Source organism: Schistosoma mansoni, chromosome W (genome assembly GCF_000237925.1).
Source record: "Schistosoma mansoni strain Puerto Rico chromosome W, complete genome".
NCBI classification, from domain to species: Eukaryota; Metazoa; Platyhelminthes; class Trematoda; order Strigeidida; family Schistosomatidae; genus Schistosoma; species Schistosoma mansoni.
In genome coordinates, this window is record NC_031502.1 from 39,657,642 (window position 1) to 39,677,546 (window position 19,905).

The window sequence follows — 19,905 nt, forward strand, 5'->3', positions numbered from 1 at the left end:
CTGTTTGTTTATGCACTTAGTTAAACGAGGATTAAGTATTTAGCTCATCTGGCTCAATTGAAATAAGAGGTGGGACATTTGACCATGCAGCTAGGTGACAGGAAGCCAGGGATTTAAACTTCTGGGTTATTTTGTTTCCGAATGGCTAGGAATGCTAATGTTCTACTGAAATCTTGTTAGGTGGATAAGTTAAGTTAAAGCTTCAATTCAGTGAATGTAAATTATGAATTTTAACGTTTACAACTAACAAAATTAAACAGTTCAACAAACTTACACCTGATATAGGTTGTGAAGTGACAACTTGTTCTCCCATTATTACGGTTATGTACTATATAGTTAATGAAGAAATCTAATAGCAAATATCATATAATAATATCAAAACATACAACTATACACACGTAGTTCACTGTTCAGTGTAATTCACTTAAGCAAATACAATATGGTTATATAAGCTTTATTTGTACTCATTATCAAACATTTTGTAATATGTATATAAACAAAGATTGGCCACGTTTAACTGACCTAGGATTGGTTGAATTGAAAAATAAAAAAATCGGAATTTCATATCGATATGTAAATATCAATTAAACAAAACAAAAGGGAATAAATAAAATGTAACAATATCCAAGACACTAACAAGTAAATGTTGTTTTTAATTTTTTTTAAAATTGTCTTATCACGTGAACGAAATATAAAAGTAAAATAACTTGGCAAACATAGTTGAACAATATTTCTGATTAAGAGTAATGAAAGTCAACGATTATTACATGATTGTCAGTATTTATCGCTGATCTGATTATAGAAAAATGAATAAATAAAGTTCACAACTTTAGACCTTCTGTTTGTGAAAAAGATATGGACTTCAATGAAATTTTGGATCGATTCAATAATTATCACTCAATGAAATTCAGATAAGAAGTGGACGAGAACGCGAAATTTCATTTTCTTGATGTTCCTTTTGAAAAGAAGGTTGGATGGTTCATAACATTTATGCATAAAATACCGACCTGGAGTGATCAGTATGTGGATTTCCATAGCTGAGTACCATTGCATAGAGAGATAAACTTAATGCACTATTTATCCTCGAGAACTAGGTGAATATGTTTTCATCAAACAATAGATAACGAACTACTTCAACTTCGACAGATACTTATTAGAAATTGTTATCCACCTAGATTTGTCAACAGGATATGAACACCAAGATAAAATCCTGGGAAAGCAACGACAGTTCAAAAGAAAACTTTGCTCATGAATATTGAATTTAAGGGAGATACGGCTCCCGAACTCTTGAATAAACCGATTTCGAAATCCCTGAATGAAATATATTCAGCTAAGCTTCATATTGTCTTCTCAAACTGGCCTACCATTCACGATGTGCAAAGTATAAACTTCTGCTTTGAGCCATCTGTAAATTTACTTGCTTCTGTGAGGTAAGTTACATTGGTTGTACAAAGCGATCACTTTCCGAACGCATCTCAGAATATTACTAGGCGCGGCTTTTAAAAGGAGAATGCCAAACAATCACCAGTTCAATACAGAGGCATCTAATCAACTATGGGCAGGTTGCTCCAAAGGAATCTTCTTTCAAAGTAATATACACAATCAAAGGAACTGAATCGAAAACATATGCACTATTGAGGCGTTGGCGATCCATCCATGCAAACCCGAACTCTCTGTGCAAACAAAAGTCCAACCTTTCATTCTTTCTTGTCCCTAATTCCCTTCTGCAGTATGTTTTAGTTTTGTTTTGTAATTTGAAACCGCAATAAGTTATTATTAACCTTTAGCATGTTTTCATTTTTAATAATCAGATAGCGTAAGACATAAATGTGAGGTGAAGAACGATAACTAGATACAGGATTTTTAAAATTATTTAAATAGTTTTTCAAGGCGTATCCGGCTAAGAAAGAGATGAAGATATCATAAATACCTTCTCAACGCATAAACTAGGATTACAGGTTAGAATCTTTATTGCTTCTGTTGTGTTGAGGACAGGATTAAACCTCATTGGGAAACGATGAGCGTACACGATGGACCACTCAAAATGAGTTGGTTTCAACTATTATATGGCTATTGTTTATTGGGTGTGCGAAGGTAAAGCTGCATACTGTCTAAATGTAACCATGAGGATTTCTAATATTTAGATTTTACTGAACATATCAAAATCTGAAGAATACTTTCATATTGTCTTTAAAAAAATGGTTTTCTCAAAATTTAACGCTATTTGAAACTCTGGTTCAGAGTTAGAAACTTTCAAACCTGATGAAAGTTAACTGAGAAGTATACTGTTCATTCATGCATGAGGGTTTGTATAGTAAACTTGCCATTATTGTCATAAACTGTCACTTAATCTTGTACTCTCCACATCGCATTGATGATATTTAAAGATTTTCCAAAATACTCTTCAAGAGTATTGAGTTAGATGACTAGTTTTAATTCTTGTTTGACGGATAGTGCTAAATAACAAACTGAACACTCAACAACTCCCTATATTATTTCTAACTTGTTAAAAACGATTTGTTTAAAACTAGCATATAACTGACAAGAACTCCAGTCAGAAGAAATGAACAACAATACGGACAATTTTATCCAATTGGAACATAAACTCCTTGATTTAATAGGGAATCAAAAGAGAGGATTCCAAATACCATAGAAAGTTGGGGGGCGGGACGAACACCTTTTCCTGAATTTTTATGATCTCTTTCAAAGAATTATCATTCACTTAATCCATGTGCTGTGTTTGTAAAAAAGTTAGGTGGGAAAAGCGGACATCCAGCGCTTAAACATGACCGGCGAGTAGTGTGATTCACGTAGGAAAGTGTGTTGTTTATGCAAGATACAATATTCTTGTATTAAATTAAAGTGAACTATGCTCACGATAACATGTAGTAGGTGATTCATTATAACTCAGGGTAATTTTTTATTCTAATTAATAATCAAAACGAGTGTACAATCAATATATATGTATTTTCAACGGAGATCGTCGTATATTGGGATTAATAAATCTTTATATGTACCAGTTTTAGTGTTCTTCGTGTCGTGGGAGTTGCAGTGATTCCTCATTTTTTCATGTATAAGTAATAAATAATGTGGACATAACAACCAGGTCTCATAAAGGTAACGACAATAATCAATAAAGAAAATGACCTAATTACTAAACCCAAGTAATTGAACGAACGATAGCTTTAATTGCCTTATTATTAAGTGAATTTATTCTATAACAGTTAGGTTTTCTACTCCAATCTTATTTCTTTGGGCATTAGAACAAACTACTATTACAATTTATGTATGAATATACAGAAGTATGTTGACGAACAACTAACAATGAATATTTTGCAAGTCAGTCCTTACAAAAATTTCATAATATACAAATGTTATTTATTCAACTGTTCAACCCGATTTCTGTGACATAACAGCAATTCCAAGATCCGATAAGAGATAACTTTTAAATAATTTTATTTAACGACCATTTGTGGTAGAAAACATGTACTTAATTTCGACAAGGTATCATTCAATTTACCTCAGTATCTATAAGAAATCATTCTTGATTGATTCACAATATAAAGTGTTAAATTAAATTAAGACAATTGAAAGAATTCCTCAACTGATGAGATGGTTAGTTAATTTGTAATGATAGTAAATTGGTATTTTACGTAGCACTTACAGTATACTAGTGACTTAAATTTGAGAAACCTATATTTTAATAAATGCACCAATTGAAGATCTAGAAACCTTACAAAATCAATAATACTGAACATAACTTTATAAGTCTTAACTATGTAAGTAAGATTAAAATCCTCAATTAGCCAGTTCAATGAAGATCACTAAAAAATGAGAGGGATAAAGGATGTTTCATTCCGTCAGCTAAGAAACGGACACGACTATACAAATGTTTGTTAATTTCGTGAATGTGTACAACCAAAAACACGCGATCGAACTGAGATCCTCTCATGCAGAGGTAAACATCATCCAGTGATCAAAAAAGTATCTAGGTCAACAACGTACTACTAATCGAGTTAACTATGATGTGACTTGACTGATTCGAAATAAAATCCGAATCAATGTAAAAATGCATAACAAAAATGTGAACAGATGGACGTAAAGTGTAGAGAATCAGAAGATATACTCTCGCAGCCAATGACTACTGTTTTTTTTAATAATAACAATAAAAGAAGAATTTAAATACATCAGCATTTACTATTTACATTAAAAATAACATTCTTAATATGAGAGAACATTGATGTAAAAAAAGCCAACTGAACGTTAAAGACAATTAGTAGTAATGATAACAATAATAATAATACAATAGACAGGGAAATCTCAAAATTCTAAGGTAAGTATCAAAATAAAGGAGAATGAACAATACAAAAAGCATTGTGACTTTTTTTTACACGAAAAGAAACAAAGAAGATTGAATTTAAAACAATGAGGTAATTTAGTAAAACCGGATGATCATTTTCCATAGTGACCTGATGATGATATTGCAGGAGAGAAATGCAAAAAGACAAAATATGATACAATTTTTAAAAAATAACATTGTTTACAACCAAGGTAATAAATTTGGATCCATGTGAATTAAATTTGAAGGTTTTGTGGCTTCATCGATAAGTTTCCATGATTTTGGTTCAGTTCCCGAGTAGTCGGAAGCGACTATTTAAGTGAATACAATATAATACAATTAGTTAATCTAACTAAAATTGACTAAGTATAAAATATCTACTTTATCGTAATACTGCTAAACATTATTTAATACAATAAAATATTATTCCTCAGCACTTATCAGTCAGTCAGTCAGTCAGCTACAACGTAGGACCAGGCACATTTATGCATCGGTCCAAGTTGCCATACCTCGTTAGTACAACAAGATGAACACCGGATTCATAGTAGTTAGGTTTCATATTTCAACAATTTAAACATTATCTTATGGATACAAAATTCAGATTTATGCTTCAATAATTTTTTTCCCGCTTGCTAACATCTACCATGTTATACAATAAAAAATGAAAGAACCAATAAAAGGAAGAGAAAAACATCTTGACATAATTTAAGATACAATTAGACAATTTACCTTTTAATTTACCATTCATAGATTCTATTGTACAATTTATCAGTGTAATTAATTGTTCATTAGTCAAATCTGGCACAAGAGTTGGTGATGATGAATAACTATAATTCAATGTTGAAGATTCATTCTCATCAGAAAATGATGATGAAGGTTTACAAGATTCTAATGATGCTGATGATGATTGTTGAATCGTTTCATCTTGCTCACTCATAAGTAATTGATATGCATAGATAGAAGATTGTCTGCCTCGATGCCATAGAATATAATCACGACGTAAGAGTGTTCTATAAAGACTGATTAAACTATGATCATATGGTGCATTCATTAAAGCTTGTGCAGTTGTAGTGAAACTAGCTGCGAAAGGACCAACTTTTGCTGGAGCTCCAGGTAAACAAACAAGACCAGCTAAATGTGGCGTTAAACGGAATGGTACTGGACGACAGTGACTTAACCATTTATCGCTAACATCATCAATGGTGGAAGAATCAGTTGACATTTTAGAAGACAACTGAATATTCGAAGATTGCTTTTTACCTGGAAATGAATATGTTAGTGATATTTCATTAAAAATAATGTTCATCAAAAATATACATTTGTATACAAAATAATGAGCGTTCGGAAGTGCATCACACACTATTAATATTATGTTTTACTCATTATCGAGAGCCGAAAAGGTGTAATTCCGAAAGAGAACTTATGTGATGAAGAAAAGGAAATCATTGTATCGTATGCTACTTATGTCGATAGATATAAGTAGTATGTAACACCAAGAGAAAGTGGAATGCCTGGAAGCAGGAGGTTAAGAAGATTGAACAGAAGAGAATGAAAACAGAGAGTAATGGGTATGGAAAGGAAGGAACAATAAAGTCTGAGACAATTAATGGACATTTTGCACATAAAGGAGAACGAATTTGTAGTACATTTTACCATATAACTGTAATTCCGTGTTACAATACATTCTGGTGTCCCCACCTGTGTTCTCGTTCACTGCACCATAGAAAATTGTCAACTATGAATTGTTATTACAAATCCAACTACAAACAGTGAAACAATAACTACAGCTTAACATTTTGCAGTTGGGATTCCTCGGTATTGTTTAAAATTTTCGCATTTCACAATGGTGACTGGATAGACAAAAATGACAAACATTAGTACAAAAATATTATGTATGAGTAATCGAGACAGCAAACAGTGAAAACGTTACGCTGGTTTTACCAATTAATGAAAGCATGTCATGTTTATTATTTAATATGAATGAATACACTCCAGCAAATATATATAGATTTTCATCTCCACAAAAACCCCTTTCTGACATATAGATTTACTTATAAAGTTATATGCTTAAATTATTGAACGACGGGTGATATTTTTTATTTAATTGAATTGAAGTATGGGAATTCAATTGTAATACATAAATCAAAGCGTTAAGACCAATTAACTAAATTTAAGAAGAAACACATACATGGATCAGTGATATAGCGAATAATGATAGAGAGCGAAAAAGAATATACAACGCAACCCCGAGATACAGGTATGCCTCCCATGTAAATAGAACTGATAAATTTATTTGTCAAAATTCAGAGGGAATCACTATTTATACAAGAAAAGGAGACAAAAATTTATAATTTAAATTACGAGGTGATTTTAGCCAAACCACTAATGAAAACCAAGAACGATAGTTTAACTGTTTCATCCTAGTACAGGACTTCAACAGCGGGCATAAACGACCTCGCTATAGGGAATCGGATCCAGGACTTCCAATCTTGTGCACAAACACTTAAAGAACAGAACACTGAGTCGGAATCCAACAGTATACATGTCTAAATTCAATCGATTCACATGATTGTGCAACCATCTTTGACTGCCTGCAATGGAACAGACTCCACAAAAATCTATACTGATAACAATATTATCCGTGAATTCTACACTCTGGTCACAATTATAATGTTCTTCATTGACTATATAAGGCTAATATAGTTATACGCCTATTTTAAACGCAGATGACTCCTCTGGTAGTTCGTTTAAGAAAAGTATTTATCAACAATAGATAGTTACATTGTGTTTAATATCTTTAGCATAAAGGCAGTCTAGAACTAATAGGCATCGGATGTTGAAACCAATAAGTTTCATGGTTTTTATGTGAAACGTAAACGAAAATGAACTAAATCAAAGAAAACCGGAAGAGGAATTTGTTTATATCTTCATACACTGTGACAGTTTTCAAACCGAAAGTAAAAATTCTAATAGGTTTTTTAATCATAGTATTTTTCAGATCATTTTTAAGTTTCTAAAACACAAGTATTCACGATAAGTTATAAAAATGAACTTTGAACATATGGTTGACTAAGTAAGAGTACTACACTACAGTTGCACAGAGATGAGGAAACAAAAGGCGATATTGTTCCATACCTGTGGAAATATCTATTTAGAGAAGATATTTGAAGAGAAAGAATTATTAATTACATAACATATGGGTGGCCTAAGTCAAAGTGTTAATTAGCAGAAATAAAAAATATTAACAAACCAGATTTCTCCAGCTTCTGTATAAGCATGGATTGATTGAAACAGGAAATGAAGTATGGTTGATTAAATGCTTTTTCCGAATTCAGTAAATGAGATTGTTCTGACGAAGAATTATCACCCGGCAATCCAAAACAGACATGATGCGCTTCAATATGTCCAGAGCGTGGATCAATCACTAAACAACCTGGATGAAGAGGTGTTAAGTGAAACAATCGTTCTATAAGCCCATAAGTTCCAAGATTATGTGCTAGACTACGGCGTAACAACCAATAACTTTCAGAATCAAGCATTTGATTTTTAGCCCAATGTTGGAGAAGTTTACCACGTGGAAATTCTAATTGATTTTTTAAAGACTCCAAAGTTATATTTTGATGATTCAAATCATCATCATCATCATTACCAAACGTCCCCAGGCTAAAAAGTACACAGAAAATAAGATAACAACAATAAACAGTGTTATTTTAATTTGAATTAAAAAACAGTTCCAGTCACAATTCTATCAGTAGTACTGCTGACTAATTAACTTACTTTGAAAATAAAGGATCGCGAATATTTGGAGACCGTGGAATTCGTGATGAAAGATCCAAAAATATTTTAAATAAATCATGATTTGTAATTTCATTCTGATTGGATATTTTTGAAATATATTCATAAAATAAACAAATGAAATTTCGATAACCACTTGGTGAATTTTTAAGAACAGAAGAATTCATTATATTTTGAATTCTATCAGAAGATTTAGTTTTTATTTTAACTTCTTGTTGGTGTTCCGATTTTATAGATTGTAATAAATCATCAAATTTATATTTTTGTTTGTATTTAGAGTTAAACAATAACGTACAATTGGATTTTTCTAAAATACCAAAAACTGTATTACAAACACAACGACAACCAGCATCTAATCCAGCTGGACGTCCAATAGCCTCCAAAGCCATAGCAGCACTTCCAACAACTGTTGATTGATTAACTAAGCTAGTTGGTTGAACAGTCATTAAATTCGGTAATGGTCCAGGTGGAGGAGATGGTATACGGATTCGAGTCTTTAAAAGTTCCAATAAAAGAAATAAAGAAAATATCGTTTAGAAGCCTTTTTAAAAAAAGAAACTGCATTTTGATAAACATGTTTGATTAAATTTCCAAATGAACAGATCATGTATTAATAAATGGCATCATGTTGAGATGTAGTTTCATGATTATGGGGAATAAGGAATTAGAGATGTCAAATACTTACAAATTATAATAAAAATCATCATGAAGAATCCAAGATTATATCTTTTCTTAAATCGATTGTAGACATATTACGTAGATGGAGATAAGCCATCACCTAATTATTTATGGTTAACACAACATGTATTGTCGGATACATTTGAGTATATGGAATAAGAGTATCAATTATATTCGCCAGTGGTTATCTGGATCCAGTAGCTAAATGGCAACACGTTGGTGTCTGAAGTGAACGGTACTAGGTTTGAATCTTCGGGAAAAAATCAACTTCTAGATGCAGGCATATTCAGCTGGTGAGCCTCAAACAGACCGAAACGTAGGTCTTTGATTACTCTACTAGTCAACATCCATCTCTGCCTATAAAAGTAGTGTGTGTTTCATGGATAATTAAATGATTTCGAAGTTTCGACTACGACTGTTTAATATAATTCACTTAAATCAAGCACAGATTAGTGTAATCAGCATTGAGTCACAATGTTTACATGTGAAAGAGCTAGATAGGTACTATTTAGCAATTCAAATAAAGATATATGGAGTGATAGAGGTGTTTGGACCTAGGACCATGTTGCTGGTCGGAAGTCGGATGTTTTAACTGTTGGAAATTACCATGGAGATATGAACTAAAATCCAACTACGCATTATTTTTTACAATTCATTAAATGGAGAATAATAACAATTCTAGAAATCTTAAAGCATTAGAAACTGTTTAATGCGACACATAGTTTTTCTGTTAGATGCTAAGCACGCATTTTTTTTACTGCAAAGTACAATGATTTACGAATACAACAAAAAATAATAAACATAGATAATTTACCTTAAGAGATTCCATGATTCCTTGACTAGATAATTGATTCTTATCGACATTCTGTGGAGTTAAATGAGATTCAGCAAAAGATAAAGACCAAGAATATTGTTTGCAAGCTTCTTCACAGGATGGTGTTGATGATGAGATGTGATTAGTTTGATTCTCATCTACAGAAGTTGACGGAAAAATGGGCCCAGCAGGAGGTGGTCTTGCCAAAGCTGTAAGTCTACGATTATTTACTGGGTTTGCAGATGGTAGAGGACACGCACTGGCTATACTAACGTTCGCTGCCGATACAGATGATCCAACTTGAGTTAAGTAAAGTCCAGAAGGACCAACTTCCATTCGCCTAGTGAAATAAAAGGAAGAATCACTAATTTACATGGGACAAATTGGAAGTAAGTTAATTCTTGATCTTTAATTTGAAACTGTTAAATGAGTACGATGATAAGTAAGTCGTTTTAAACCACAAATATAAAACAGAAAGTTTGTTTAGACACAGTTTTAGTACATACATATTTCAGCAAAACAAAAAAGTATACATAGTAAGATCCTGACACATCACGGTAAAAAAATTAATCGTGATGTTTATGAGGTTTCGAAATATTATTTTATAAAGTTTTTGGAACTGAATATAGTAATTAAAATATTAATAAATTAGTACAAATGAAAGCATTAGGAAAAAAAATACAAGGAAATGGAATATGTTCACGAAAAATCCTATGAGAAATTTAAACACTGATGACTAGGGGTAGTTTCGGAAATGGATTTAAGCCTACTAGAAATCAATAACTTAAATGTCCTTTATCCCGGGGTTACATTCAATGCGGATACTGTACGAATTCTGTGTGAAGATGTTTTAGTGTTCCTAGCGATATACCGACAGTAGTTAGTTAGGAAATCTATCAAATAATTCTTAGATATGGACTAAAGAAAAGACTGGGCTTAGAGTCACCACGATAATGCCACCACCGTGAAATGCATTTACATCTAATCGAAGAATCTCCATGTAGGATCTACAAGAAACTTTATACCATACATCAGTAAAATATAACTAGGTTACAGAGAAGCAAAATATACTAGAATTAGGAGAGTTACTAAAGATGGGAATAGTGAGAAACTCATGATCGAAGTCTAACTAACTTTATTTTGAATTGAAAGAAATAGTACATCTCTTTAGGCTATACATATGAAGTGAGCTATTCTATTGATATATAAGTATTGTATTCGATTTAAAATATAAGCATTGCAAAAACGAAAAAAAACCTACAAAGAGGAAATAAAATTCATCAGAAAAATATCATTACCTTGAAACAAATAGTGAAAGATTTCTTTTAGCTGTTTCCGGCTGTCCAAGCAATACAGAGTTAATCATCTGGAATAGTTGAAGAGGACCAGTCTGTCTCCAGCTTATATAAGCCGAGGGGCAAAATTCCTTTCCAGTTAAATGTTCAAGATTGGTAGATTCATTAATAGAAATTGCATTGAGAAGTTCATGACATTTTGCACCATTCAATGCATCTATCTGCATGACAGCTAGATCCATAATTGGAGGAGTACTTGGACATGGTAAATCGTAAAAAAATAATCTTCCATTACTAGCTCGGAGACCTATACGACGAGCAGGTGGAGCAAATACACCAGATGAACAACGAATACGCTCCACGTGTGGCATAATTTCAGCTACATGAAGATATAAGGGAATATTATTAATGTGGCCACCTATTTGTTGACTGGATTCGTTTTGAAAATGATGGGGAATAGCCATTGAACCTAAATTTACAGGATGACTGGAGAAGCCCTGACTCCCCAGGGAGTTCGAGACAAGAAAATGTCGGAGTTGTGGAGAAAACAGAATATGACTGTGGTGCATTCGATTTCGATGAAGGCGTAATAGGTGTACTAACAGAAGAGACTATATTAGGTAGTTCTAACAGACGTTTTGCTCCGTAACTGGAAATATGAGTACGAACAGGTAATTTAGCTACATGTTGTTCAACCATTGGGATCCAACGTCGTGTCAGCTTTTCGATAAGAGACTAAGGGAAAAAAGAATGATAACACACTTAATTATTTTCAGAATTGGAAAAAGGAAATGAGAGGATATATATTTAAATGCACAAATATTCTACACAAAGCAATCAATGTAACCGATATCGCATATTTAACTTCATGCTATAAAATGTGTGAATACAACTATTTTAATGTTAAAAAACTAATGATTTAACTCCATCAAATTTTATGTCTCTTACCAATATACTCTCATTTTGAAGATTTGTCATTTCAGTAGACAGTGTATCACGGAGGTTTTTGAAAAATGGATCTTTCTCACACTCTGTAGACAAGACTTCAGATGCTATTCGGTCAACTTCGTGAAAAGCTGACATATTTGGCAATAAAACAGATTGTTTTTGTGGCTCACTGGATAATTTGGGATCATCTTTTTCAGAAGCAGTATCAAGATTAGTTTTAGGTTTGATACAAACGGATGCTCGGGTAGTGAATTTTGATTGTGGGGATTTCGACTTCTCCTTTTCATCATTTTGAGAATCGGTAGATATAACACATTGAGAGGCTGAATCGGATTTGATTTTATTGTAAAGAGGAGTTATATTTTCCGTTATATCTGACGACCAAAATGTATTTCTTGGCATGCCACAATTACGGGCCATTTTTTTTAATTCCGTAGCCAACCAAAGTGGAATAGTTTGAGTTTCCAAATTTTTAAAATTCCACCGTTTACCTGGATGTAAATGAGCGTACGCAAGGCGCTGGAGGTAATCCAGAACTGAGCACAATTGAGATAAAAACTGTTCAGACCATGAAGGTCTTAAACGACCACCGACTTCATTTGTGAATAAATCAACCACATATAAACGAGCTGGATGCTTACGTTTAAGCTAGAAATAAAGAGGAATTTGTTAAGAAACAAGGAAATTGAAAAACTAACTAAATAAGAACTGTACAACAAAGAAGACGAATGAGTGAATGCGAAAATGAGTATAATGACAGTATGATTAAACTTTTTAACCAAACAACATTCAGCTATGGAGCCAATGATTTCAAATCCACTGTAATAATCCAGTTTCGGAAGCTAATTACGTTAAACCACCTGAATACAACACTTGCAGTCCGCAGTTTGGTGTGATGCGGTCTCGTCTGCTCGTATATGAACCAGGGATGTCTGAAATATACGTTCCATACAGCGGAGGCTGATATTTGTGTGCTGAACTAGGATAGAAGTTAATATACAGAAGACCAATAAGGACTCCAAATGCCCTGGTACGGCCGAGAGTGGGGAGAGTCTACTCTCCCTCTCGAAATGCTCTCACATGGCCAGCAAATATATAGCCTCTGCCAGGGAAGTCCTACTCACTGCCTTCTCGTGGCGGGGGTGTTGTTTACGAAAGTGAGAGGACGAAAAGCGAATGTCCGGCGCTATAACCGGATTGGTGGACACGGAGGGTCCACCTAGGGGAGTTGGAAAACCCTGATTCCAAACCAATGGTGCACATGGGCTCCAGTATCCTGATGGAACGAATGGCGGAAGAACCTGTCATTGGTCAACGGCTACCATGGGACTGCATCTCCTCACGATGCTCCACTGCCTTGTGGATCAGACCTTCAGGTCAAAGGCTCGGGGTGTGGTCCCCTAAGAAAACCACCTGCTTCGGTTTGGGCACCCGCGCAGTATCACAGCCCACACACAAATAAATGAAATGATGAACTCTATTGACGATTATATCCCTGCTCATACTAAAAGCAAGACAATTTACATTATTATTATTATTACCTTTATTATTATTATTATTGTTATTATTATTATTATTTACCATATCGCTAATTCACCCCCTTTTATCCCCAATTTGTGTAACCTTACTTTTCAACTTATGCAGCAGCTCGCTCTTGGTGGAAAATCTGTCCTATCTAAACGATCTCCAGTCACTGTCTGGTTGAAAGTGAATGCTTCCACCGATTATGAATACTGAAGCAGTCTTTCTGAAACCACGTACGCCGTTCAAGCTGGCTTCCTTCAACGTTCGCACACTAATGCATATCAGACAACAGATAGGGCTGGCTTTGTCTTTGGAAGGTCTTAATGTTGATGTTTGTTGTCTATCCGAGACCCGTATTCAAGACTCTAGTGAAGTACTACAAATCCGCTCTCCATCTGTAGCCTCGAAAAGCTTGTTCCACATGCGCTTATCCGGGAACTCTGTGGCATCTTCGTCTGGTCTTGCTGGCGTTGGTGTCGCACTAAGCGCTAGGGCTGAGGCAGCACTAATCGATTGGATCCCCATTAACAGTCGGTTATGTGCTGTTAGATTAGAAAGTTCCATCAAAGTGAGAAGAAATCGGCGTGAGAAACGGTGTCTTTTCGTCATCTCCGCTTATGCCCCGACAGATTGCAGCCCGGATGCAATCAAGGATGAGTTTTACCTTCAGTTAACAGTTCTTCTCCAGAAAGCGCGTCCGACAGATATTGTAGTACTAGCCGGAGACTTGAATGCACAGGTCGGGCGTCTAGGCACAGAAGAGAGTCGTTTAGGTGGCCGATGGGGACTTGTTGGTCGCAGGACAGATAACGGGGACCGTTTGCTGCAACTGTGCACAGACCACAACCTGTTTCTGGCCAGCACTAACTTCCGGCACAGTCATCGCCGGTGTGCCACCTGGCGTCCTCCCTCTGCATCCCAAGCCTGGACTCAGATTGATCACATCGCGATCAGCTACCGCTGGCGTGGTTGTGTACAAGACTGCCGCTCCTTTTGGAGTACCTATCTGGAGTCTGATCATGCCCTGGTCTGCGCCAATCTCACCTTACTTTTCAGTGGCCGAAGGATTGACCACCACCAACGGATTGATATTAGTAAACTGGCTGCAACTTCTGTTGCAAGTAAATATCGAGCGGAGCTAGCCTCTAGGCTAGCTACCATCCCACCGAAAAGTATAGATGAGCATTGGTTGCATCTTCACGACGCCATGAAAATGGCGAGTAAAGCCGCTTGCGGCCTCGCGAAACGTCTCGCTTACAAGCACTGGGTTTCTTCTGGCTCCTTACAACTGATGGAAGCCCGTCGGTCTACTCCGGGTGACCGTGAGTATGACCACAAACGAAGGCTGTTACGTAATGAAATTGGGCAAAGTTTGCGTAAGGACCGAGAAGCCTGGTGGTCGGAGCGTGCTAATGAGATGGAAGCAGCAGCTGCATCTGGTAACTGCCGGAAGCTCTTCCAACTCATCCGAGCCACTGGCAGCAAGAAGTCTGGTGTGAGTGAAACAATCTACGAGGATGATGGGATGCCAATCACTAACATCTCTCGACGTCTTGGACGATGGGCGGAATTTTTCGAAGGGCAGTTCAACTGGCCTGCTGCTCCGGCAACATCAACCAGTTTGTCCTGCCCCCCATGGCCGGTGACGACTGATCCACCAAACGAGGCGGAAGTCCGAAAGGAACTCCAACTCTTGAAGCGCTACAAATCACCGGACCCAGATGACTTACCTCCGGCTCTTTTCAAAGATGGTGGTGACTTTCTGACTAAGGAATTGACCGTGTTGTTTGCAAAGGTTTGGGAGTCAGAAAGCGTTCCAACATCATGGAATGAGTCGATAGTTGTCTTTATCTTTAAAAAGGGTTCACGTTGTTCCTGTAACAACTATCGGGGGATAAGTCTACTTCCGATTGCGTCCAAACTGTTGGCTTCTATCATTCTTCGTAGGTTGTTTAAAACCCGAAAACGATTGACTCGCGAGGAGCAGGCTGGTTTTCGTTCTGGTCGAGGATGCATTGATCACACTTTCACCCTCCGCCAAATGTTAGAACACCGTCATACTTATCGCAGGCCAACAATCGTAGTGTTTCTTGACATCAGGGCGGCCTTCGATTCGTTGGACAGGACTGTTCTCTGGGATTGTCTATTGAAGAAGGGTGTGCCTGAGAAGTTTATTAACATCTTAAAGGCCCTGTATACGAACACCTCAGGCAGAGTGAGGGCATACAACCACCTTTCTCCATTGTTCCATTCGAGCAGTGGGGTTAGGCAGGGTTGCCCGATCTCACCATTCATCTTCAACTTTACCATCGACGACATCCTGGAAACAGCTCTGATGGATGTAAGTAATGGCGGTGTGGATCTGCTGCCTGGAGAACGACTTCTCGACCTTGAGTATGCGGATGATATTGTCTTACTGTGCGATAATGCCCAAGGCATGCAATCAGCACTTAATCAGTTGGCAATCAGTGTCCGCAGGTACGGCATGTGCTTTGCACCCTCCAAGTGCAAGGTACTCCTACAAGACTGGCAGGATTCTAATCCTGTACTCACTCTGGATGGTGAGCAGATTGAAGTGGTTGAGAAGTTCGTGTATCTAGGTAGCTACATAAGTGCTGATGGTGGCGTGAGTGATGAGATTGATGCACGTATAATGAAAGCCAGAGCGGCTTATGCCAATCTGGGCCATCTTTGGCGCCTTCGTGATGTTAGTCTGGCTGTAAAAGGTCGGATCTACAACGCGTCGGTGAGAGCAGTTTTGCTCTATGCTTGTGAAACCTGTCCTCTCCGAGTTGAGGATGTTAGACGTCTCTCTGTGTTCGATCATCGTTGTCTCCGAAGGATTGCTGACATCCAGTGGCAACACCATGTTAGTAATGCAGAGGTTCGGCATCGTGTGTTCGGGCGCCGAGACGATAATTCAATTGGTGTCACCATCTTGAAACACCGACTTCGGCGGCTTGGACATGTTCTACGAATGTCGTCCCAGAGAATTCCACGTCGTGCATTATTTGCCGACTCTGGGACTGGTCGGAAAAAGCGGAGAGGTGGTCAGTGTATGGCATGGTGTCGTGGTATGAAAGAAAGCTGCAAAGGGCTAGCTTCTGTTGGTCCTTCACGACTCCCTGGCTGGGGTCCGAGAGATGGTGCAACACAGTGGCTAGAGACGTTACCAGATATGTCTCAGAATAGAAGCCAGTGGCGATCCTGCTGTAACCTTCTACTTTCTTCATAAAGAGTGGTTATAACTTGCTTAACTGAAAGAGTCTTCCGATTGTACATTTCAGTCCCCCTTATCTTTTCATCCTTTCTCTTCCTATTTTCAATATTTTGTGTGGCGCATATGTACCTGGTGCCCTTTTGTACCAATATATATGTGTTTAAATAAATAAAAATAAAATAAAACTCAGAGTTGACTGAAGGCTGCTAGAGCTGTTTTCACGCATCATTGGTTTAGCACAGAGACAAGGTCATAGAAGTCGGTATTCAAATAGGCGATTTTGTCATGTGGTATTTGACAAGCCCTAAAACATAACACAGTCTTTTAAACTAACTTCAATTACTTTCGGCACATTACTGTTGAAATAACCAATTTCCCTTTCATAATAAACAAACTACACACGTCTTCGGCAATTTATCGTGCTATTTAATGAAATTCAAGATAGTTCAATTATTCACTTAGTCATTCCAGTCAGTAAATAAGTAACGTTGATCCTTGGATATATGGCTTGGTCTTAGTTATCATACAGTATATCCAGATGCAAATAAAGATGAATACCAAAGTCGTAGTAATAGTGTAATGAACGAGAACATCAGTGAGGACAATCTAATGTACTTCAACACAAAATTACAGAATGTCTTAGCAAAATCTGAGAACCATACAGTAAATACTTCATCTGTAAAATGTCAATCAAATGTCTCAGACTTTATTGTTCCTTCGTTTCCACATCAATCATTCTCTGTTCTCGTTCTCTTCCCTTCGATATTCTTCACCTTCTGCCTCCAGGCATTTCACTTTCGATTGGTAATACATACTACTTATATCTGTCGGCATATAAAATATACTTCATTCGAAGTTTTCTCTTATTACCAATTTTTCTCATAGAACGGAATGAGGACCTCGTTTTTATAATATATAACTATAAGATAAATTCTACCTTTGACTGACTAAAACACATGTTATATACAACATTGTTTTGGAGATCAAATATGACAAGGAAACTATTAAAATAAACTGTTGTAAATCCAAAGGAAAAGAGACTTACTTGATTAATCAGAATATTTGTATAGTGAAGACCATGAACAACTGAATTAGACAAACAACCAGTTACTGAATTTCCATAGCCAATATCTACTGTTTTTTCAGCTAAATCAGTTGAAATGGCGCCAGTAACAGGATCACTACCTACAGCATCATCATCAATATCGGATAAGACAACTTTGGGCTCTAAATCATTGATTACATTTTTAGTACTTGAATCAGTTTCATATAATCCTATATCTTCATTTCCAGTGAAATCATCATCCTCATCATCACGATCAGCATCAGTTATCTCAGTATCTTCTTCTAATTCTGTCATTTCAGCATCTTCACTTAAATAATCAATTTGATCGTGATCTGGATTAGGAGGTATTGTTGAGTCATGATCTGATCCACGAATAACAACTTTTTTCGGATGATTTATTAAACGAGATGATGATTGTCCAATTAAATCAGGTTTTTGTTGTTTTAGTGTTGGTGTTAGTGGAGGTGGTGGTGGTGAAGAACTAGGTGATGTATTCAATCGTTCACCTTCAACACCTCGCATAACAACAATTACGCGTTTCTTTTTCTTTGAATTACTCAAAGCATTAGAATTAGACGAAATCGATGAATTAACTCCACAAGAATTAGGATATATGGTGTTGGAATTATTATTATTATTATTGTTATTATGAGAACCAATTTTAGAAGTGTTACAAGATGTTGAAGATAATGAAAATGGTTGATGTGTGCTACTACTATAACTGTAACCTGATTGTCCATCGGAATTATTAATATTAAATGTATCAGTTCCACGATTCAATGACCAAAACAAATTACCGCATTTTATGAATGCTTCTTTTCCTGAACCTAATGTTGATGTAATACGATTTTGAATAGCAATAATATAAGGATCATCTTTACTTTCAGGATTATGAATAATTTCTGCAAGTTTTTGATCATTGTTAACCTCTGTAGCTAACTGATGTTGTAAGCCTTTTAAATGACCATAAAGAACTGTAGGATAGGCAATTATTACTCTACGTAAAGCAGGAACGATAAAACGACCTTCTGGACGTAAAAGAGATGCTACAAGATCCGGGAGCCATGGCAAAAAAACTTCTGGTCGAACTCGACTAGCTCTAGCTTCAAAAGTATGTCCCAGGCGTTGTTGACCATTAACATCATCAAGTGTTAATAACCATAAACACTTAGCAATATCACTCCGGCTTTTTCGTTCAACATCACCAGAAACGCTAGCAGCTTCCATAAGCGCGAGCATAGCAAAAATACCAGTTGTTGATACAGCAACTTCTCGTTTTCTGAAAAGAATCAATCGAATTAGACAAACTACATTTGAAATGTACATTATAAAACCAATAATATGAAGACCCCATATATCATCTAATTACATATGTTTTTTTCCTTTACATTTTATCAAAATAAAATAATCAACTGGAAAAATGAAGAACTTACACAGATGGATAGCTAGAATAAACATTTTCCAAAAAGTCACCATAAATTGACCAAACTTTATGTAGATTATCTTGCATTTGAGTTGCATAACCGAAATTTTTTGTTGCTTCATCGCCTCTATACGGGTAGAAATGAGAGAGAGAGAGAGAGAGAGAAGTACATGTATGTATAAGCACATTTCAACAAAGATTAATAAAATAAATTCGTTCGGAAAAATTAATTAACCGGAATTATTGGTAAAACATAATCGGATAAATATTCCAAAACTCCATCAAAAATGATGTAAACTGCAAAACTGCTAAAAAGAAACCCGAAGTCTTGGACACATTCTATGTCTTAGTTTCTGATGAAAGGCACAAAAGAAATACACAATAACGTGTGACCTAATATGCTGGGTTTAAAAAGTATAAGATTCCATCGGGGGAAAATTTAGTGTATATCATGATATTGTCACAAATTTCCTGGTACAGCCACGGGTGGGAGGAGTCAGCTCTCCCTCACAAAATGCTCTTATATGGCCACTGCCAAGAAAGTCTTACTCATTGCCTTCTTGTGATGGGAGTGTTACTTACAAAATCGAGAGAAGAACGAATGACCGGCGCTTAAACCGGGCTGGCGAGTACGGAGTATCCATATCTAGGGAAGTTAAGAAACCATAATTTTAAACCAGTGGTGCTTGTGGGCAGGAGAATCCTGAAGGAACAAATGTACTCTTGATTACCGACTATCATAGGACCATATCTCCTAACGTTGCCCCACTATTTTGTGGATTACATCTCTAGATAGAAGGCTC

The 19,905-nt window shown here is 36.1% G+C and overlaps 1 protein-coding gene across 1 annotated transcript in view; it reads right to left on the minus strand.

The window, feature by feature from the left end:
- Positions 1-4,540: 4,540 nt before the first annotated feature.
- The window catches only part of Smp_024190 (Transcription-associated protein 1), a gene marked incomplete at both ends in the record, with an annotated part of 29,600 nt that continues 14,235 nt past the window's right edge, over positions 4,541-19,905 (minus strand). Inside the window, 10 exons of the mRNA XM_018789670.1 lie at positions 4,541-4,650; positions 5,069-5,599; positions 7,590-8,002; positions 8,117-8,628; positions 9,627-9,966; positions 10,925-11,520; positions 11,870-12,517; positions 17,659-18,272; positions 18,477-18,958; positions 19,113-19,227. Coding sequence (XP_018655090.1) covers positions 4,541-4,650; positions 5,069-5,599; positions 7,590-8,002; positions 8,117-8,628; positions 9,627-9,966; positions 10,925-11,520; positions 11,870-12,517; positions 17,659-18,272; positions 18,477-18,958; positions 19,113-19,227 — 4,361 coding nt within the window. The remainder of the gene's footprint in view (positions 4,651-5,068; positions 5,600-7,589; positions 8,003-8,116; positions 8,629-9,626; positions 9,967-10,924; positions 11,521-11,869; positions 12,518-17,658; positions 18,273-18,476; positions 18,959-19,112; positions 19,228-19,905) is intronic.